This window comes from Petaurus breviceps, unplaced genomic scaffold (genome assembly GCF_028583685.1).
Source record: "Petaurus breviceps papuanus isolate PSGF00001 unplaced genomic scaffold, PetGlider_PUasm1.0 78, whole genome shotgun sequence".
In the NCBI taxonomy this organism is placed as follows: Eukaryota; Metazoa; Chordata; class Mammalia; order Diprotodontia; family Petauridae; genus Petaurus; species Petaurus breviceps.
The window spans coordinates 4,537,207-4,560,685 of record NW_027186502.1 but is presented as its reverse complement, the minus strand read 5'-3'; the positions used below and the strand labels follow the sequence as shown (position 1 = coordinate 4,560,685).

General features: G+C 36.0%; 1 protein-coding gene across 2 annotated transcripts in view; it reads right to left on the bottom strand.

Annotated features, from left to right (window-relative positions):
- The window catches only part of DERA (deoxyribose-phosphate aldolase), a 128,529-nt gene extending 114,390 nt beyond the window's left edge, over positions 1-14,139 (bottom strand). For both annotated transcript variants that reach the window (XM_069106141.1, XM_069106142.1), the window contains exon 1: positions 13,983-14,139. In XM_069106141.1, the coding sequence (XP_068962242.1) occupies positions 13,983-14,019 (37 nt within the window). In that variant the 5' untranslated portion in view covers positions 14,020-14,139. The remainder of the gene's footprint in view (positions 1-13,982) is intronic.
- Positions 14,140-23,479: the final 9,340 nt, after the last annotated feature.

The following is a 23,479-nucleotide window of genomic DNA, read 5'->3' as shown; positions in this document are numbered from 1 at the left end:
CACACACACACACACACACACACACACACACACACACACACACACACCTAAACCCAGGGTTACTCTATTAAACTACCTCCTTTGGAGTTGACATCAAATGCTTAATGACTACTTTCTCTTCAACCAGTTCAAAATTCACCTGACTGTATTATTTATATATACATTGTATCCAACCCACATATTTCTATCTTTTTCACATGATTAGTCTAAGAGACTTTTTTGTTAAAATATAGATAGATTCTATCTATCAATAGTATTCTTATGATCTATCAGTCTAATGATCCTATTAAAAAAGGAAGAGTTTAGTCTGGCATGATGTGTCCTTGATGAAGCCATGACAATTCTCTCTGATCATCCCTTTCTTTTCTAGATGCTTAATAACTATCCCTTTAATACTTTCTAGAATTTTGCCAGGAGTTCAACATTTGTCTTCTTTTATCTGATATCTCTCTCATTCTCCACAGTCTTTCAGAGATCACTGATAGTGGCTCAGGATTCATGCCTCTCATTTTATTAAAGTACCCAAGGATGCTCTTAGCATCTCCGTAATTGTCTTTTGTATCAAAAGGACTGTCATTTTTTGTTCTATCCATTCCAATCCAAAGATCATTCTCCTTAGCAGAGAAAACAAAAGCAAAATTAGAGTTGAATAGCTCCAACTTCTCTTTCTCATCCCATTCTATTCTTTCTTTAATCTTTCTCTTTTTCCTCTACTACTAAAAAAGTTGTACAGTATCTTTTTAGCCAATCTTTTTTGTCCTTGGGTTTTCTTAAAAGCCTCAGCTCATTTTAAGCTTCAGTACTCCCAGTAATGGTAGCCAGACAACAACATGCCATGCTTTCATATTTGTACTTCCTCACTTGCCCTCACATCCATCCTATGTATGTCTTTTTAAAAATTAAGGTAGTAAACAAATTCTCTGTGCATCCCTGTCAGGTTCCGTACATAACTCCCCCTTTTCCTCAGCAGAATTGCTTTTCTTTGTCTTCAGTATTAATTCTTGAAAGTTTCCCATGATTACAACAAAAAATAACCTACCCAGTAAAGCTAAATGTAATCTTTCAGGGTGAAAAAAAATGGATATTTAATGAAATAGAAGACTTTCAATTACTCCTGATGAAAAGATAAGGGCTGAATAGAAAATCTGACATTTAAACACAAGACTTGAGAGAAGTATAAAAAGGTAAAGAGGAAAGAGAGATTATAAGGGAAATCAATAAAGTTAAACTCTTTACATTCCTATATGGGAAGATGATAAATGTAACTCCTAAAAACTTTCTCATCATTAGGGCAGTTAGAAGTTATCTACATAGAAAGAGGGGAGGAATGGAAGTCAGTTATATTGGCATGATCTCCAAAAAAAAAATGAAGCAGTAAGAAAGAGGGATGCACTAGGGAAAGGGATAAGGGCAAAGAAGAATGGGGAAAATTATCTTGCATAAAAGGATATACAAAGAAGAGGTTTGGAGGGGGGAAGGAGGGAAGCAGTGTGCAGGCAATGCTTGCGTCTCATTCTTATTGGAATTGGTTGAAAGAGGGAATGCTCTTTGAACACTCAGCTCAATACACACTCAGTTGGGTAAAGAAATGTATCTTACAGATCATTAAAAAGAGAAAAGGACCTACATATACAAAAATATTTATATGGTGGCAAAGAACTGGAAATTGAGGGGATGTCCATCAATTGGGGAAATAGCTGAACAACTTCTGGCATATGAATGTAATGGAATATTACTGTGCTATAAGAAATGATGAGCAGATAGACTTCAGAAAAACCTGAAAAGATTTACATGAATTGATGCTGAGTGCAGTCAGCAGAACCAGAAGAACATGGTACACAGTAACAGCAACATTGTTCAATAACCAACTTTGACTTAGCTCTTCTCAGCAATACAATGATCTAAAAAAATTCCATAAGACTTAGGATAGAAAATACTATCTACGTCCAGAGGGAAAAAATATGGAATGTGAATGCAGATTGAAGCATACTATTTTCTCTTTTTTCTTTCTCGCGGTTTTTCACTTTTTTTCTGATTATTCTTTCACAATAAGACTAAAGTAGAAATTTGTTTAATATGATTGTACATGTGTAACCTATATCAAATTGCTCATCATCTTGGGGAAGGAGGTGGGGAAAGAGGGAGAAAAAATTTGGAACTCAACATAATTCATTTACATAATTAATTTAGTTATAATTGGAAAAAACAAAATATTACTAAGTAGAGAAAAAAAAGGAGAACTGTATCTTACCCAACAAGGAAGTAAGGGGGAAAGGATATAGGATAAAGGAGGGGAAGTGATAAAAGGGAGGGCAGATTCAGGGAAGCAATGACCAGAAGCCAAAGAGAATTTTGAGGAAGGACAGGGTAAAAAGAGGAAAGGGAGAAACACAAGAAAAGAGAAGATAGGGAAATACATGGTAATCATAACTATGAATGTGAATGGGATAAATTCACCCATAAACCAGAAATAATAGCGTAATGAATTAAAAACCAGAATCCAACAATACACTATTTAAAAGAAACACACTTGAAAACAAAAAGACAGAGAGTTAAAATAAAAGGCTAAAGCAGAATCTATTATGCATTATGCTTCAATTGAAGTAAAAAAAAAAAGGCAGGGGTAGCAACCATTATCTCAGGTAAAGCAAAGGCAAAAACAGACCTAATTAAAATAGATAATCAGGGAAATTCCATTTTGAAAAAGGGTACTCTTGGGGCAGCTAGGTGGTGCAATGAATAGAGCACCGGCCCTGGAGTCAGGAGTACTTGAGTTCAAATCCGGGCTCAGACATTTAACATACTAGCTATACTAGCTGTGTGAACTTGGGCAAGTCACTTAACCCCAATTGCCCTGCCTTTCCCCCTCCAAAAAGAAAAAAGGAAAAGAAAAAGGGTACTCTAGACAATGAAGTATTTTTTTTTAATTTACAGCAAGTTTCTCTGATAAAGGCCTCATTTCCCAAATATATATGAACTGAGTCAAATTTATAAAAACATGATCCATTCCCCAACTGATAAACTGTCAAAGGGTAGGAACAAAGCCAAAGTTATCTATAATCATATGAAGAAATATTCTAAATCATTATTGATTAGAGAAATGCAAATTAAAACAACACTGAGGTACCATGACAAATGCTGGAGGAGCTATGGAAAAATAGGCACAGTAATGCACAATTGCTAGAGTTGTGAACTTATCCAACTGTTCTAGAGAACAAATTGGAGCCATGTCCTAAGGGCTACATACCCTTCGACCCATAAATACCACTATTAGGTCTGTATCCCAAAGAGATCAAAGAAAGAAAGGAAAAGGACCTATTTGTACAAAAATACTTATAGCATCTCTTTGTGTGGTGACAAAGAATTTGAAATTGAGGGAATGCCCATTAATTGGGGAATGGCTGAACAAGCTGAGATATATGATTGAAATAGAATAGTATTGTGCTGAAAATGAAAATGAAAAGAAATGAAAAGCATGCCAGTTTCAGAAAAACCTGGGAAGAGCTATATGAACTGATGCTGAGCAAAGTGTACAGAACCAGGAGACAACTGTACACAGTAACAGTAATATTATAATGATGACCAACTGTGAAAAACTTAGCTATTCTGAGCTATACAGCAATCAAGACAATTCCAAAGGACCCACAATGAAAAATGCTATTTACCTACAGAGAGAATTCTGAGTACAAAATGAAGTTTAATTTTCTTCAATTTCTAAATAAGTCAATGAATAGATATCTGCATAGAAAAAAATGTCCTATGAAAGCCTCTGCTCGAATGAAGGCAAAACTAAAAGATTTTCCTTTCATTCTCTATACCAAAAATTATGCCATAGTATTAAAGTAATCCATTTTGTCCCAACAAACAAAAAGACACATAAAGAACTGTACTTTTAGTTACTCTCAAAAATACAAATGAGGAATAGGGAATAGACCTGTTATTTCATTGGTATAGGGAATGCCCTGATGAAAATACCCTCATTACTATTATGAGTTAGCCTCTTTTCTGCAACTTATAGTCTTAAAAGATTTGCTTAGAACATCATGAAGCTAAATGACTTGCAGCCAGTACATTTCAAAAGGGAAATGAACATAAATCTTCCTAGCTCTACAACCAGTTCTCTATCCACTATACCACACTGCTTCTCTAAAATACAAATATCAAAAATAAATTATATCCCTTCCCTTTTTCTACTCCTAAACCTTAATTTACAAAATCCAAATAACTTAAGTATGAATTTCCTTCTTATTGAAAAAGGAACTAAATTTCTCTCTCTGGCTCTGCTATGTAACACCTACCTTTCAGAAGGAACTCTTATCTTCTTTCCTGTTTTCATATCCTTTCTACTTTCTGAGACCAAGGAGTAGAATAAACCTTAATATTGCTTCCTCCCCAATTCACGCTGCCAAAGAGCACAGTTCTAAGTCTTAACAAAATATTTGATGACATACACTCAGAAGGCAGTGGTACATCTGTCATAAAACAGGGTCCCTTTCAAATTCATTTCTGATTTTGTAAATTCAGGTTGAGAAGTACATAATCCTATTGAATTTTTAGAAATCTGTACCAAGAAAAATATACATTGTTACCAGAGGATCTATTTTTAACATTTCTGCATGTCCTGATATAAAAAATGAAAATCTTATTTCTCTACAGTGTCCTTTACAGAAAGTCTATCAAATGCAAATATGTGGCTTGTGATAACACTTATTACCTGAAAAACACTGACTTCTCTTAATCACTGATCAATGTCCCAATATAAAATGTCTAGAACAACAATAACAGTACTAGAAGTAGTAGTCATAATAATAGTTGGTCTATTTATATTGTTTTAAAGTCTATAATAATAGCAATAGCTATCATTTATATAGTGCTTTAAGATTTGCAAAATATTTTACAAATGTCCCATTTGAAGTCCATAAAGCAATTTACTCTTATTCAATAATTCAACATATTTTGATATATAATTAATATGATTGCCCCTTCCTGCCCCCACCAATAAAACTGGAAAAGCAAGTCTCTATTCCCATTCTCTGAAAGAATACAATGGTCTCAAAACCTTAGGGGAAAAAAGTTGTCCACTAGGTGTCTCTGTTGAAAAACTTATCTGAATCTTGAATGAAAAAAGATCTGCTATTTATTTCTATTACTTTTCTATACTTTCAAAAGCACAAACGACTGAGTAATCACATAAATGGAACCTTTTAGGGAAATAAATAGCCTGTGGCTCCTGCAGCAACAGAACCAAGGTTATTTCCTAGGTTTTTTCAAGATTTCTAAAGATCTCTACTACATCCTAATGCTAAAATGAAACATTGGTCCTAGCCTTGCATCCACATGATTTTCTATAAAACAGACTATAATGGCAAAGGTGAGGTATATATTGTGGAGTCAACTGAAAATTTTCAAAGTCCTCTTTCATTCTTTTAACTTAAAGAGGATATATTTCAGGACATCAATTCTCTAGTGACCATGCTTTTAAAGGGACAGTGCTTTCCACTTAAATAATTTCTAGTGACATGCTTACATCACATTCTCAAGGGATTTTCCAGCTGTCACTTTTATTCACCTTTTCTTTCTATTAAAGGCATTACATTTTAAGTGGAAAAGCCACCTAAAATTGTTTGGAAAAATTCCAAACTATTAAACTCTACATGGCTCAGAGGCAAACAAAAAAAAAAAAAGGAGGAGGCTGTTTATTCATCTATTTGTTTTAATTCCATTAACAATTAATGTTCCCTAGAAAAAGAAGAGCTAATCACAAAAAGCCAGCATGGCTTCATTCATAACAGGTCATTTCAAGCTAACCTAATCTTCCTTTTTAGACAGACAAAAAACTAAAAAATTAGAGGAATTAGACTTAGTTTACCTAGATTTGGGGAAAACACTTAATAAAATATGTCATATATTTCTTGTGGAAAGGACAAAGAAAGATGGACTAAATGATAGTACAATTCAATACATTCATAACTGTCTGAATTCTAGAATCCAAAAGCTGTCATTAATTCAAGTTGAATTGATACCACTTCAAAAGGTCTCTACGGCAATATCACGGAGATCTTTGCCCTGTGTGGTTAACCTTTTTATCAGTGTTTTGGAGAAAAGTATAAGACAGCATCTTTTTCAAATCTGCAGACAACATAAAATTGGGAGGAAGAGAAAACATGTTGAATGACAGTCAGGATCCAAAAAGATGTTCACAAGTTAGGAGGTTGGGCCAAATCTAGTAAGGTGAAATTTCTTACTTTTAATTCATTTTCTCATATGGTTTCTCTTACATGATTTTTTTTTATGTGATATGTTACAGCTTGCTCACATCCACCACATATCTCTCCACTGACCTTTGGATGAGCCTCAATTTCAATATTTTGAAGACAGTAGTATTCCATGATTTGTAGCCCTACAATGTCAGTAGAACATTTTTTTAAAGGAAAGTAAACAAGCATTTATTAAGTACCTACTGTGTGCCAGGAACCATGCTAGGCACTTATAAATATTATCTCATATAATCCTCACAACAACCCTAGGAGGTCAGTGCTATTATTATCATCTCCATTTTACAGTTGAGGAAACTGAGGCAGTCAGAAATTAAGTGATTTCCCAGGATTACATAGCTAGTAAGTGTTCGAGGTTGGATTTGAACTCAGGTCTTCCTGACTTCAGGTCCGGTATTCTATTCATTGTGCCATCTGAGGAAAACAATGGTCCTTTACTTAGGGAGAAACTTAAGATCAGTTCAGTTTATCAAAGGCAATCCAGCCTGCTCCCCCCCTCCCCCCACCTCCTGGTCAGTTCTGGGCCACGTTCATTGTTCATTTCAAGCTCAAAAGGCATTTGGTTTTTCAAAATCCACTTGGTTTTCCGATTTAAATTGTTAGAATGAACTCTTTAGATCATGGAATTCATCTAGGAGATTTGTTACAATCAGTACAATGACATCCACAAAGAGGAGATATTTATTTTCAAAGTGAACTAAGAAGAAACCTATCAGTCCACTTCAGAAACAACATAGCATCTTCTGCTTACAGAGCTCTGTGATGACAACTTTTGTTCTCCTTCATTATGCAGTTCTTGATTGGTAGTATACTGCAGCCTATTCATCGCCAACTGTACCTCTTTGAGGAACCCATAATTCTTTAGTGAGCGTGGTATCCCATGAAAAGCAGTCACATGGTGTCATGAATATCATTGTTCAAAAGATGATTCTGTGTTGCAGAGCAGAATCTAAAAGCAGTATGCATGTCCTCAAAGGACAGTCCACCTATTCTCTTGTTTAATGCTGAACCCAGCTTACTGTCCATAAGCAGTCACTGTCTAATATAATGTTGGACCTTCACTAAGATTGTCTATCAAGGTCTGAACAATATACATTTTTTATCCCCTTGTTTTTTCTGTTTTTTCTACTATACATAATTGGAACTAACTCTTACGAGTGACTATGGATTTCACTTAAAAACCCTGCAGTATCATCAGAAAGATACATAGCCAGAAAAGAAGGTGGCTTGGTCATGTGGCAAGATGGATAGTCCTCTTACTCCACTAATAACCCCTTCTCATCAAAAGAACTGCAAGGCTTCCGGAATGTTGGGTGGGCCCTTTGTGATGCATTTAACAGGAGGACGTGAACACTAATCATATAGGATGAGAGGGTGTGGATGGGTGACAATCAGCATCATTATAAGGAGTACCCATGTCTATGAGCTCAAAAGTTCATTAAAGCATGATGACATTTTGGAGTTAAATGGGACCTCAACAATCATCATCTTGTCCAACCCTCTCATTTTGCCGATTAGGAAATTGAGGCCTAAAAAGGTTAAATGATAGGTAGCTGGTGATAGAGCAAGCACCAGTGTTTTATGGAGTTTTTTAACACTATAAAATACAACAAACATTCATTAAATGCTTGCTATATTTCAGAACACTGTACTAGGAACTGAGAGCACATAAAGTTTAAGAATAACACAAGTGGGGACAGCTAGGTGGTGTAGTGAATAGAGCACCAGCCCTGGAGTCAGGGGGACCTGAGTGCAAATCCGGCCTCAGACACTTAACACTTAGTACTGTGTGACCTTGGGCAAGTCACAACCCCAATTGCTCTGCCTTTCCCCTCCAAAAAAAAAAAAAGAATAAAAAATATTAAAAAATAATAACACAAGCCAATGACCTAGAGGAACTTATGATGTCGTCAGGCAAAAGGACACAAACACTTACCCATAATACACAATATTACATGATAAGTATATTAGACAGTTACAAAGCAAAGTCCTACAAGGTTTGAGGGAGAAAGCCATTGCCAGGGTGGTGTGGTTAGATTGGAACCAGGAAAGACTTTCTGGAGAAAGTAGATTTGCAGTTGGACTTTTAAAGGATAGTAAAAATTTAAAAGGCAGTAGAGAGAATATTCTGGGGAATGGAGGAATGAGAGTATCTTTCACGTTTGTAGCACAGAAGTGTCTGACTTAGCAGAAGCATCAAGTGCATCAAGTCCAAGTTGTGGAAGGGCTGCCAATGTCAGACACAAAAGTCTGACCTTTATTAGGAAGGCAATGGGGAATCGTTGAATGTTTTGAGTAGAGAAGAGTTATCAATCAATAAGCATTTATTAGTAGCCAGTATGTTCCAGGCACTGTGCTAAAAGCTATAAGCTTACAAAGACAATAATTGAATCAGTTCTTGCCATTACAGACCTTATAAATGAGGGATTCTAAAAGGCAGAGGCAAAACAGTGAGAAGGGAGGGCATTTCCAGACATGGGTGACAGTTCAAAGGCAAGAAGACAGGAAATGGAGTACCATTTGGGAGACATAACAAAAATGGCCAGTTTGTCTAAACCACAGAGTGTATGAAGGGGAATAATGTGGAATAAGACTGGAAAAGTAGATTGGGACCAGGTTTAAGGGTTCTAAAAGCCAAACAGAGTTTGTATTTTATATTACAGGCAATAGGGAGTCAGTGAAGTTTACAGAATAAGGGAGTGACAGAGTCAGACCTAAACTTTAGAAAAATCAGGATAGCATGTGCAATCCACTGGAGCAGGAAGAGTCTTAGGGCAGGAAGAATATTTAGAAGGCTATTAGAATGGCCTAATCAAGAGGTGATAAGGACCTGAATCAAGAGGGCTGGTGGCCAAGTAAATGAATGTGAGAGATTAAATGGAAGTACAAAGATAAAATTTTAATATAATAGGATATATGGGGTGAAAGAGTGAAGAGGTAAGGATAATGCCACAATTGTGAATCTTGGCAACCAGAAGGTAGTGGTGCCACTGACAGAAGCAAGAAAGTTCAATAGAAGGAGAGGTTTGGAGGAGAAAGTTAAGAATTCTGCTCTCAACATAGTGACTTGAGACACTTATCAGATATATAGTTTGAAAATGTCCAGTAGGTAACTGCAGATGTGTGAATTGAGAGAGAGTTGAACTAGACACACAGATCTGGGAATCATCTGCATAAAGATAATTAAACCCATGGGATATGATTAGCTCAACTGGGAGGAGAATATAAAGAGAAGAACTGGGAAGACAAAGACTGAATGGACAAATAGAAGGAAAACCGAGAGAATGAGCTGTGTGTATACAAAACCAGAGAGAAGAAGGTAATCAAGAAGAGGAGGTTGAACATCAAATGCTACAGAGAAGATGTAGGATTGAGAAAATTCAATCAGATTCAACAATTAAAAGATCATTATGGGTCAACTTAAATAGTTAGAAGAATATTCAATGCTCACAGATAGATATGTGTCAATATAGTAAAAATAACAATATTACCAAAGTTAATTTAAACTGGTAATGCTATATAACAATAAAATTACCACGGGGAAACTTTATAGAACTTGGTAAAATAATAACAAAGTTTATTTGGAAAGACAAAAGACCTAGAATATCAAAGGAGATAATAAAAATATATAGGAATGAATATGAAATAGCACTTCCAGACCCTAAATTATTTTATAAAGCTGAAGTCATTAAAAAAATAGAGCAATAGATTAATAGGATTACCTAAATGAGGAAGAATCAGAATCAATGGAACTCACTAACCTAACATTTGACAAAGTGGAAAACATATATTACCCTAGAAAAAAATTCTTTATTTGATAAAAACTAATAGGAGAGTGGGAAAGCAGTCTGGAGAAATTAGGCTTAGACCAATACCTTATACCATATTCTATAATACATTCTAAATGGATAATCAACTTTAATATTAAAGATCATGTTATTGTTCAGTCATTTTCCAGACAAGCCTGACTCTTAATAGTAGATCCTACTTGAGGTTTTCTTGGCAAAGGTAGTGGAGTGGTTTGCCATTTCCTTCTACAGATCATTTTTACAGATAAGGAAACTGAGGCAAATAAGGTTAAGTGACTTGCCCAGGATCACACAGCTAGTAAGTTTCTAAGGCCAGATTTGAACTCAGGAATTTTTTTCACTGAGCTATGGGTAGGAGAGGTATTCTTAACTACAGATGAAACAGAAGCAATTACAAAAGATAAACCAGGTAACTGATTACAGGAAACAGAAAAGCCTCTACACAGACAAAAGTAATGTACCTAGTATATGAAATAAAGCGGTCAAATGGGGAGAATGTCTTTGCATCAAATGTCAATAAGAGTTTGGTTTTTTGGGTTTTGTGGGTTTTTTGCATTTTGGAGGGGGAAAGTAGGGCAATTGGGGTTCAGTGACTTGCCCAAGTTAAGTGTCTGAGGCTGGATTTGAACTCAAGTCCTCCTGAGTCCAGGGCCAGTGACCTAGCCGCCCCAAAATTTGCTATTTTGTGTGTGTAGACAGATAGATAGGTATAGATATATATGCACACGTATATGTTTATAACTATGTATATAAGTATCTATGTGTATATGTACATATACATTATACATATGTGTGTATGTATAAACAGCCATTTCCCAACTGATAAGTGGCCAAAGGATATAAACAAACAGCATTCAAAAGAAATATTGAAAATATTCACAACCACTTAAATGACTGCTCCAAATCACTAATAATAAGCAAATCAAAACAATCATGAGGTATCATTTCACACCCTGCAAATTGTGAAGATAATGAAAAATGGTAATAGCCAATGTTGGAGGGGTTGGGGAATGATAATACATTGAATTTAGAAAAAAATACACTAATACATTGTTGGTAGAGTTGTGAAATTGTGTAACCATTTTGGAAAGCAATTTGGAATTATGCTACCAGGTCCCTACCTTTTGAACTGAAGACTCCATCACTGGGCTTATATTATACCTCAAGGAAGACACCAATAAGAATAAAGTTCCCAAACAGCAGCACTTTTATAATAGCAGTTAATTTAGAAAGAAATTAGATATCCATCAACTGGGGAATGACTAAACAGGTATGTAATGAAATACCACCATGCTGTTAGAAATGATACATATGATGAATACAGAGAAGCATGGAAAATCTACATAAACTGATGCAGAGTGTAGTAAACAGATTCAAGTAAACAATATATACAATAACTACAAACATGTAAATGGAAAGAACTGAATATCAAAAAAAATCAAAAGTGAATGTAACAAAATTATAAAAATAAAGTATGTCTTGAATGAAGAGATATGAGAGGACACCCCCAGCCCACCCCTTTGGAGGTGCACGAGTTTGGCACATTATACTTTTTCTGACTTTTTCAATGTATCAATCCAGTTGTGTTGACTTTTTTTTCCTATTTAAAAATACTATTTGCTATATGGGATGATTTCCTGGGCAAGAGAGGGAGAGGGATACTGGGAATAACTATGGTGATATAAAAAAAACAAGACATCAATAAATATTTAAAAAAAAATCATTGGTAACTTTAGAGAAGGCAATTTCAGTGATGAAGTTGGAAGCCAAAATGCAAAGGAATGAGAAGCAAGTAATAGAAAGGAAATGTAGATTTTTTTTTCTAGGAGTTTGGTTATAAAAGGGAGGAGAGTTATAGTATGACAGCTTTAGAGGATCCAGTAAGAGTACTTTAAGGACATAACCAGATCTATGCCCAAATTTAACAAAACAAAACTTATAGTTTAGAAGGGAAAGAAGGTAGGGGTTGAAAGACCTATAAAGTTATGATAGTCTAAACCAAATGGTCATATCAGCCTGTACCACTGGTGGGGAGGGACAGGAGACTAGAGACAGAAACGGATTTGAGAAATGTTCTGTAGATGAAATAAACAGGGCCTGATAAAAGATGAGGTATAAGAGTTAACAAAGAGGAAGGAGTCAAACACAACCCTAAGGCTAATAAAAATAAGTGAAATCTGCTGATTTTACAGAAAATTAGTGACATTCCTTTTTTTGTTCAATATACCCAAAGAAAGAGAAGTAAAGTTTAGTTTTATGGTAGGTCTGATTAAGGTCAGAGGTTAACATTTTAAATAATATGAAGTTATCAGAAATAATATTAATCACCAAACAATAACACAAATAATCCAACAGTAAAGTAAAAGGGTTTGTGGGAAGCCACTTTTGTTCCACCAGAGACAAATACCTAAAAACCAAACAGAAAGTTTTCCTCCACAGGCCTTCGAAACTGATAGATATTAGGTGTCAAAATATGAAAGAGGAGGTGGACGGAAATGAAACTTTTCCAGCTACTCATTAAGTCTACCCCAGCTCTATCTTCACAATAAGATTTCTCCTTTAAAAGCTATTTAAATTGCCTGAAGCCAAATATTCAGAAATAAGACTAATGTTAAAAAAAAAACCCATAAGATGTGCTAAGAAGCAATGATAAGGAGTAGACTACTAAGTGTGTAAACCAACTGGATTTACAAAGTAAATAGATTCTGACTGCTCCCAGAAATTCTTTGGCATTAAAGAATAGACTTTTTAATCTATTTGAACTCATGTAGTCTATTCTAAAAATTAGCCTGCTACAATATAACACCATTGCATATAAAGATATTCAAGCTATATCTCGAGCAGTTTTATTGAATTTTAGCTTCAAAATTCTTAGGAAATCTGAACTAAAATTCTTATGTCACCCACATCTTCCACACCAAACTAGGACAACAAATTATATTTGGGAAAAAAATTACTAGAAATGTAGCTCAAATTTTTTATAATTAGTTATATACAACTCACACTATATTAAACTTCAGAGTTCTATCCGCCTTTTCACTAACTTTAGCTTGTTTGGAAATTCTTTGAGAGTAACCCTGAAGAAGAAGGGTAATATTTTTCCATATTGGTTTGTTTTTATTAGTTTGTTTTACCACAACTGAAAGAGAGGAAGAGAAAGTTGAATGTAACAGAATGCACGCTGAACTTGGGGGCAAAAGACCTGGGCTCAAGGTGCAGCTATCGTTTACAAAGGTATGTGATCTTGGGAAGCCACTAAATCTTAGTAAGCCTCAATTTCCTGCTTGTAAAATGTAAAAACTTCCCACATTATTGAGAGGGTTAAATGAGATCAATTAGGTAAAACCCCATATAATGTGGATTGCTATTATTATTACAGTTAGTACTGCCAACGATTCTGAAATATTAATAGAGGAAAAAAACCTATGATAGGAATGCATCCTTTTCTGTTACCACTATTCTCCACCAATGAGAAAAACTGATTGAACTGATTGAACAAGGCTTTCTCAGAGAAAACAGTTTTAACCAAAGTGAGAAGGGTGAAAGTGCTTGCCATACATACACCCCAAAGAGAAGCAGTACCCCTAAGGCTCCAGTGTCCAAATGGGTGAACTGCTGTCCTGCCAGTATTCTGAGGGTCTCTGGCAGAGAGGAAACCGTAAACACACCTAAGAACTCCCAAATAAAAGACTGATATCCTACGGTTTGCTGATTTGCTTTAAGAGACCGGAATTAGAGCCTAGAAAAAACAGACCTGAATGCAAGACTTTAAGGGGCTCCCCATCTCTCCCACAGGGGCTAGTCTCACTAATTTTCAAAGGCAGAGCCCATAGGAAGAAATGAAGGTGGGAGCAGAAAAGTAATCGCTGTAAATAAAGTCAGGCCTCGGGTCCCTTACCAAATTCTGTTCCTTGATTGTTGGCAGACATAATCATACAGCAGCAACACCGTAAACCCCAGCACCAAGAGAAGGAGCAGCAGGTTAAATTAATGCCCTGCTTTCTGGTCTAGCACTTCCTTCTTCCTCTCCTCTCCCATGTGTCATCAAACTACGCCCCTATTTGCACATTACACTTTCCTCCCACCCTCACTGGAGGCGGGGCATAGTAGCTGTCTTCAGTCTTCTCTGGGAGGAAAACTTTAAAAACAAATTTTAAAACCTAGCCATCTTTTGAAATAAAATCTCCGTGGCCACTTATCTTTTCTCCTCTCGATTTCTTTGTAACTGTGCATGATCGATTCTCCAATAAGTACTCCTAATCTGAAAAACACTGGTAATCTATTTTCTAGATTTTCCACCTCCCTTTATCAGGGTACTGCACTAGCATTTGCTTTAAAAATTCTGCTCAGGGCAAAGAATGAAAAGTACTGAAAACAGTTTAAGTAGATGAGAATAGGGAGAGGAGAATAAGGATGTCTTTACCAAAAATTTCTTGCTTGAATTTTTTTTTCTAAGTTATCTGGGGTTCATTCATTCATTGTTGGTTTGTCCTTCCTTCTAGAAGAGGACCATGACATGAGGGCGGTGATGTCATGATTCACAAGTGAATTGGATTTAAGTGAGAAAGGGCTATGCAAATTCACCAAAGTCACCCTCTCCTCCAGAGATATAGATCAGGAAGACTGGATGTGGACTCAGTATGGACCTGGGTTTGAATTCTGACTCAAACTCTTATTAGCTGTTAGATCCCGGAAAAGTTACTTAGCCTATTTTCCTTATGTGTAAAGTAGCGGTGATAATAGCTCCTACCTCACCAGGTTTATTGTACAGCATATGAGATAATATAGGCACTTTGTAAACCTTTAAAGTGCTATATAAATTCTAATTGTTATTATGTATAATCATATAAACCTGGAAAAGGATGATTTTCCTTACATTATTTAACTAAAGGATGACATAACACTATATATGAAGTGTCACTAGTACTATAATATATAACTTTTTTTCTCTCTGAACAAAGGATTAAAAAAAATTAGCACCAAAAAACAATAATGCAGTTCTAGACTAAAGTTCATAAAGATTGTATTCAGATTGCCTCATTCATTACCAGGACTACGAAAACTGGCCCAAATCATCCTGGATCCCATAGTTCCAATACTAGATATCTCTGAGGTATTTAATGACTCTCAGGGAACAGATAGCCTAAAATGGGTTTATAGACATTCTGGAAACTTTATCTATATCACTGAATGTGATCACACCCACCACGTGAGATAGAGGTCAAATATTAGTATTCAGAGAAAGATAAAGAGTTTGTTTTGAATAGTGAGTCAGAGATAGTGGTGGACCCTCTGCTTGGGAGATAACTAGTTGGCAGTTAAAAAAGCAAGTCTGGAGGTGAGAAGAGTGGTCAGGGTTGGAAATACAAATTTGGGAGTTATTCACAAAGAAGTGACAGTTAAAAGGTGTGGAAGTGGAAGAGATCATTGTGGACAATTGTAAAGAGAGGAGAAGACTGAGAACATCACCTAGGGGATTGTCTTCTTTCAAGGAATAAAAGAAAGAAGAGGATGTTTGGCATGGGGTGGGAAAAGCAGTTAGAGAGGCAGGGGAACCAGTGGAGTGTCATGTTAAAAAGGCAAGGCAAATATACAAAAAAAAATTTTTTTTAATTAAGAAGGACCAGTACTACTGAGAAAAGATAAATGGGGGCTAGAAGTAACCTTCAAGATTGGATTTTATGGAAAGCAAATGAGTAATAAGGCAATGGAGAATTTGGGTGAAAAAAGGGAGAAATGCCAACAGTAGCTCAAGGAAGTAGAATATTTCAAGAGAAGACTTTTGGAAGGATGAATATGATTCATCATATTTCAATACCAATTCAACAATACTTATTACATACATACTATATGCCCAGCACAATTCTAAGTGCTGGAGATACAAAGACAAGAAATGAAAACAATTCCTGCCCTCAAGAAGTGTATCTTCTTTTGGAGTTAACAGCACATACACATATAAGTTTATACACACATGTAAATGGAGAGAAGAAAATTGCATTGTGAAATAAATGCTAAATCTATTATTTTCTCTCTGTTGATTGTTAGTCTTTGGTAAAATGTATAATAGCATATTAACATTGACTAAGTTCAGAAAAATATTTAACAATCTAATTAAGATAGAATCTATGCATGTCCATTAGTTTTCTTAAAGTGTATTTATTTCATGGAGTGCCATATTTATTTCTAAACTGGATCCTTCTGTTTCTATCACTCTGTGTCTGTCTCTCTCTTTATGCATGTATGTATGTATGTGTATATATATACACATATGTATACACCTTCCCTACTCCATTCAGCACTGAGGAGCTGCTAACACTCACTGGAGAAAGTTATGCAACTATGTTGACTAAATCCACTACAAGTCTATGCTATCTAATGGCTAACTGGATCCTCTTTACTGCACACTAATCCTTCCATTCTTCCCTGATTGACCCTCTATATCACACTTGCTATAGCATCTGTTGCAAACCTACTCTTCTGTCTTCAGATCACCAATAATAGACCCTTTCATTCATCTTCACCACTTTTCAGTTTCGTTATTCCCTGGCTTTTCAACTACTTTTTGCCAACAAATATCCCCCATTCTTAAACAACCTTTTATAGATAATGATATATGTAAAGCCTCCCATTTTTTCTATGTAATTTGCATATATCATATTCCATATAAATACATATAGAGTATTACATACATAATGAAAGAGAAAATACATATACCATTGTCTAATGATGGTTGTTTAAAGATGATGGAAATATGGCTATGTTTCTAAGTTCAAGTGTTGGAGGGTATAAGTTGTGTTAAAATTGTATCTTGTTCTGGTCCTTCTGCCACCCCATTCTTTCTAAGTCAGCATAGTAAGTTTAAAAGTAACCAGTATAAAGTAACAATATCAGGAAGTAAAACTGTAAAGAGGGACCTGGAAGTCACATACAGACTGTTCCAAAAATCAAAGGAGTATAATTTGCAAAGTGTATCATGCATTCATCCAAAATCACATCCTGAGAGTATGTGCTAAATAAAGGGAAGCCATCTAGGCCTTGCTCTAAGAAGCTTTTGGTCCCATCTCAGATAAGCTCCAGACATCTACACGACGACTGGCAGAACAAATGCTGCTGATAACTTTGACATGAAGTGGACATGCTAACTTTAAAGTTTTATTGACAACTTTGAGAGAATGTGGATGTGTTAATGAACTAACCTCAAGGCAGCATGAGTAAAAATTAGTCTGCCCCCCACCAAAACCCTATGAAAATAAGACCCCAAACTCCCCTCCTCTCTCCACCACACAGCTGAGCACTCTTCCATATCCCTCTGGGTCTATGCTGCCAAGTGCTCCCAATTCTGATCCATGATTACATGGATTATTCTCTGTGACTTCTCCCTCTCCATTTTCTTCCCCATGCTATCTACCTTCCTCTAACTCCTCATTCCCTCCCTCCCCACTACTTGTCTCTGTATTTTCTGTGCCATTCGCCCTGGCAACCCTCTGTGCCTTTATAAACTATGATTGTGGCCTTACTGCCATTGTGGTCTTTTCTGGCAAGTACCCAAAGAACCAGGCATGCCTGCCCCATTTCATAATCCCATAAATTAACCAGCAATTCAGAAATGCATTCAGTACTGGAAAGTCTGACTAGAGACATTATCTCCTTTGGGAAGCCAGCTTCCCATGAATGGGCATTTGTAGAGTATGGGTATGGCAACAAACACAGATGAAGCATTTGCCCATGTGTCAAATACTATGCTAAGCACTGGGGATAAAATCAAAGGCAAAAGACAATTCCTTCCCTCAAGGAGGTTAAATTCCAATGGAAGAAGACAACAAATGAAAAGGGAAATGATAGGTAAGAGCTACCAGAAAAACAGTAGCAAAACCAGGTGGGGAATGAAGGTGAGCTGGACTGAGCCTGTCCCCATAATGAGGGTCCCAAGAGGCATTCACTCACTAAGGGTCCTGCACAGCAGAAGGATGTTCCATGGGGAGAAGGCCACTGGGAGAGGTCGGTTTCTCAGGATAAAGAGACTTGAGGGAAGTTCAAGGGTAAGATAGACACTAAGGTACAGTACTGTACCCAAGTACAGTCAAAATCAGAGCCAAAGAGAAACCTTTGTCAGGTTTTGAGGTGTGGATGAGGACAGTTAATAGAGCCCACATCAGGTGGCTTGGTTTTGACTTTCTCAATACAGTAAAAAGTGAAGTCACCTGCTGAAAGAGGATTTTGGGAGTAGGTGGGAGCTTGGACAATTTCTGTGGGGAAGCTGATGTTGTTCAATAAGAGTTCCAAGTGGCAAGTCCAGGTCTACTCCTCACTTTTCATACTGCTGCTTCCTCCCTGGCAACCTTGCCCCAGTGAGAAGACCATTTCTCCCCATATCCTTGAATTGCTTTCCAGCCCTCCTCTCTATGTTGTCTTTCTCCATTAGAAAGTACATTTCTTGAGGGCAGGACATTTTTCTCTTCTATTAGAGCTTAGCACAGTGTCTGGCACACAGGAGCACTTAATAAAGAAATGCTTTATCCATCTATCTCCACTTTCCAGAAAATGAATAGAAAGAAGGTCAGGATTAGAAAGGACCTTGGAGATCTAGTCTATACCTGATTTTATAGATGAGGAAGAATAGATCAAGAAAGATGGTAATGTGTCTAACATTGCATGGCTAGTTAGGGGCAGAGCTCAGAGTAGAAATGAAGTGCCTTAAAGGAAGAAGGGAGAGGGAATTTGGAGAGAGAGATGGGGGGAGTAGGAAGAGAATAAACATTTATATAGTACCTACTATGTGTCACGTACTTTGCTATGTGCTTTTTATAAATATTAACTCATTAGATCCTTACAACCCTGTGAGGTAGGTGCTATTATCATCACTATTTTATAGTTGAGAAAGCTGAGGTATAGAAAGGTTAAGTGACTTGCCCAAGGTCACACAGCCAGTGAGTGTCTGAGATTAAATCTGAACTCAGTTCTCTTGACCCTAGGCTTAGCACTCAATTCACTGGGCTACCAACTAGCTCACAGTAAATTTATTTTTCTTTAAACCACATTCATACAAACTTTATACATATCAGTTGGAAAATATTATGGATGACTCTACCAAACAAGGCAGCTAAGGGACTTGGAAGTCATTGGCTGAGAAATCCGGAAAGAAGCCTGACAGATAAGTTCAAGTAAGCAAGCATTTACTAATCACTTATGTGACAAGGACTGTGCTAAGTGCTGGGTATTCAAAGAAAGGCAAAAAAAACAGTCTTTGCCCTCCAGAAGCTCACAATCTATGAGGAGGATAACATGAAGACAACTATATGCAAACTATAATAGTCAGGATAAAATGGAGATAATCTCAGAGTGGAGGCATTAGCATTAAGGGAAATCAGAAATCGCATCATTTTTTTTTAAGAAGACAGGATTTTATCTACCAGTTGAAGGAAATAATTGAAGGTAGGGAAGGCAGGAGTCAGAGATGATGGAGAGCATTTCAGCCATGAAGTATAGCCAATAAAACTGTACTGTTGGGCGATAGCGTGTAGTAGGCAAAGAGGCCGGTGTTACTAGATTGTAGAATTTATGGAGGAGAATAAAGTGCAAGAAGATTGATTGGAAAGGACCATGGAAAACTATGAGTATAATTGACCCTATCAATAACAAAAACAACAGAAATCTTATAATTACCTCAATGGATGCAGAAAAGGCTTTTAACAAAATACAATACTCAATACAACACGAGAAAGAAAAGGAATAAATAGAGCTTTCCTTGAAATGATAAATAGTATTTATCTAAAACCATCAGACAGCATTATCTGTAATGGTATAAGCTAGAAGACTTCCCAATAAGATCAGAGGTGAAACAAGTATGTCCATTATCACCATTATTTTTTTTAAAGCAATCGGGGTTAAGTAACTTGCTCAAGGTTACACGGCCAGTTATTTCTGGTTGTGGTGCTGAGTATCTGAGGCCGGATTTGATCCAGGTCATCCCGACACTGGAGCCAGTGCTCTTACTCGCTGAGCCACCTGGCCGCCCCTATTATCACCATTATTATATAATAGCTATAGCAATAGGAGAAGAAAAAGAAATTGAAGGAATTAGATTTGGCAATAAGGAAACAAAACTATCATTCTTTGCAGATGTTATGCTTAGGGAATCCTAGAGGATCTACTAAAAAAAACTTTATATAATTAATAAATTTAGCAAAGTTACAGTATATAAAATAAATCAATATCATTAACATATTACCAACAAAGTCCAGCAGCAAGAGATAGGTAGAGAAATTACATTTAAAATAAATGTAGACAATACAAAATACTTGAAAGTCTACCTTGCCAAGACAAATCCAGGAAATATATGAACACAATTAAAAAAACATTTTTTTCACATTAATAAAGTCAAATCTGGACTAGAAAAATATTAATTGCTCATGGATGGGCCAAGCCAATATATTAAAAATAATAATTCTACTTAATTTACTTATTCAGCGCCATATCAATCAAACTACCAAAAATTATTTTATAGAGCTAGGAAAAATAACAAAATTCATCTGGAAGAACAAAAGGTCAAGAATATCATGGGGGAAAAATGTGAAGAAAGGTAACCTAGCCATCAGCAATCATCAAAACTATCTGGTCCTACCTAAGTGACAGAGTGGTGGATCAACGGAAGAGATTAGGTACAGGAATACTCAGTAATGATCATATTAATACACTGCTTGATAAACACAATTATTCCAGCTTTTTGACAAGAACTCACCATAACAAAAATTACTGGGAAGATTAGAAACTAGTTTGGTAGAAACTAGTCATAGACCAACCTCTCACACCATATATACCAAGACAAGGTCAAAATAAATAGGTAACTTGTTTAGGCATAAAGGGTGAAACCACAAGCAAATTAGGGGAACATGAAATAGTTTATCTATCAGATATATGGATAAGAATTTTTGACCAAACAAGAAATAAAGAGCATTATGAGACATAAAATGAGTAATTTTAATTACAATAAATTAGGAGGGTTTTGCACAAACAAATGCAACCAAAATCAGAAGGAAAGCAGAAAATGGGGGAGGGGAAGGGGGAGGGTAGGAGGGGACATGAAATTTTATATACTATCTCTAATAAAGGCCTCACTTCTCAAATGGAGAACTCAGTCAAACTTATAAGAATACAAGTCATTCCCCAACTGATAAATACTCAAAGGATATGAATAGGCAGTTTTCAGATAAAGAAATTAAAAACTATATATGCTCTAAATCGCTACTGATTACGGAAGTGCAAATTAAAACAACTCTGAGGTACCACATTGCACCTTTCAGATTGGCTAGGAAAATGATAAATGTTGGAGATGTGAGAAAATTGGAACACTAATGCTAATATTATTGGTGTTGTGAACTGACCCAACCATTCTGGAAAGCAATTTGGAACTATGCCCAAAGGGGTATAAAACTGCATACCCTTTGACCCAGCAAATACCACTTCCAGGTCTGTTCCAAAGAGATCATAAAAATGGGAAAAAGATCCACATACACAAAAATAGTTATAGCAGCTTTTTTGTGGTGGCCAAGAATTGGAAATTGAAAGGATGACCATCAGTTGGGAATGGCTGAACTTGTGGTATATGAATGCAATGGAATACTATTGTTGCATAAGAAAGCAGGAAATCAAAAAACTGGGAAAGACTTACATGAATTGATGCTGACTAAAGTGAGCAGAACCAGGAGAACATTTATACACAGCAACAGCAACTCTGATGACCAACTTTGATAGAGTTAGCTCTTCTTAGTAATGTAAGGATCTAAGGCAATTCCAAAAGACTTCTAATGGAAAATGCTATCCACATCCAAAGAATTATGGAATTTGAATGCAGATTGAAGCATACTATTTCCTCTTTTTTTTGGTTTCTTCTTTCTCATGGTTTTCCCTTTTGGTTCTAATCCTTCTTTACAACTAATGTAGAAATGTGTTTAATATGATTGTACATGTATAGCCTATAACAGGTTGCACACCATCATGGGGGAGAGGTAAGAGAGGTGGAGAAAATTAGAACTCAAAATGTTTATAGAAGTAAATGTTGAAAACTAAAACTAAATATATATATATATATTTTAATAAAGAAAAAAAAATGCTAACCACCTCCAAAGAAAGAACTGATGGATCTGAATGCAGATTTAAGCATATTATTTTTTATTTTGCTTTGTTTTTTGGTCAGTTTTCTTTCACATGATTAATATGGTTTTTGTATGATTGCATAAATATAACCTATATCAAATTGCTTGCAGGGGGGAGGGGAGGTTAGAAAAGGAAGGGAAGGAATTAGGAACTCAAAATTTGAAAAAGTAAGTGTTAAAAAAAATTGTTTTTACATGTAATTGGTAGAAAATCTTTTTAAAAAAATGAATCCCAGAAAATCTGAAATGAAACCAATTTAGACAGTAGCTTCAATAACATAACCGGAAATAAAATCAAGTGACAAAAAAAACAAAAATAATAAAAGAAATAGGTTATGAAGGGCTTTAAAAGTCAAAGAGGGCATTTCAAATGTAATCCAGGAAATAATGGAAAGCCACTGTAGTCTGAACAAAAGGCAAAGAGAAAAGTAGTAACAGAAACTTTCTACCTGGTTTTTCATCATTTTCTCCAGTTTTTTTTCACACTCCAGAAACTCATCAAAGAAATAGCACAAAAGGAAAAACAAATGGTGAAGAAGACAATTACATCACACCCAGATTTTGCATGAAGATCTCCAGTAAAAGGACAACTACTTCCTAATCTGGCCAAATCCACTTTTGGACACTCAACATGTTGGAATGTTTTTCTTCACATTGAATTAAAATTCCTTCACTATTTCCACTCATTCAGATATTTGGATAAAAATGTCACCCCTAAGTCTTTTGCTCACCAAGCTATATACATCTATAATTTCTACAATTAATCATTTTATGTAATGGCTCAGTCGACTTGGAAGTCTGTAGAACAGTTCACAAATCTGCACTTTCTATCAATAACATGGCACATATGAAAGCCAGGAAGGAAAGTTAATATAGGAGATTCAGGATTCCATAAGATCTCAGAAGGTAACTTTGAACTCAATTGAGATTTAATAGAACTATGACCTTGAGTTCAAAATTGAATTTCTCAAATGCAAGACAGGAATTTGTCCGAGCTTAATAAGAATCAATTATTTTATTTCCCACCCCCATCCCAATCCCAGACTAGTGATTTCTTTGTGGGACTGGGGTACGGGGGCGGGGAGGAACAGTTAAAAGAGTACTCCCTGTGTGGAAACTCTCTCCCATAGATAGGTTACAACTTACATCTTACTTTAGTCTAAGAGAATTCTGGAGCACTAAAGGGCTAATCATATTTGGCTACTCAGTCACATAAGCTATATCCAAAGCAAGGTATTTCTGC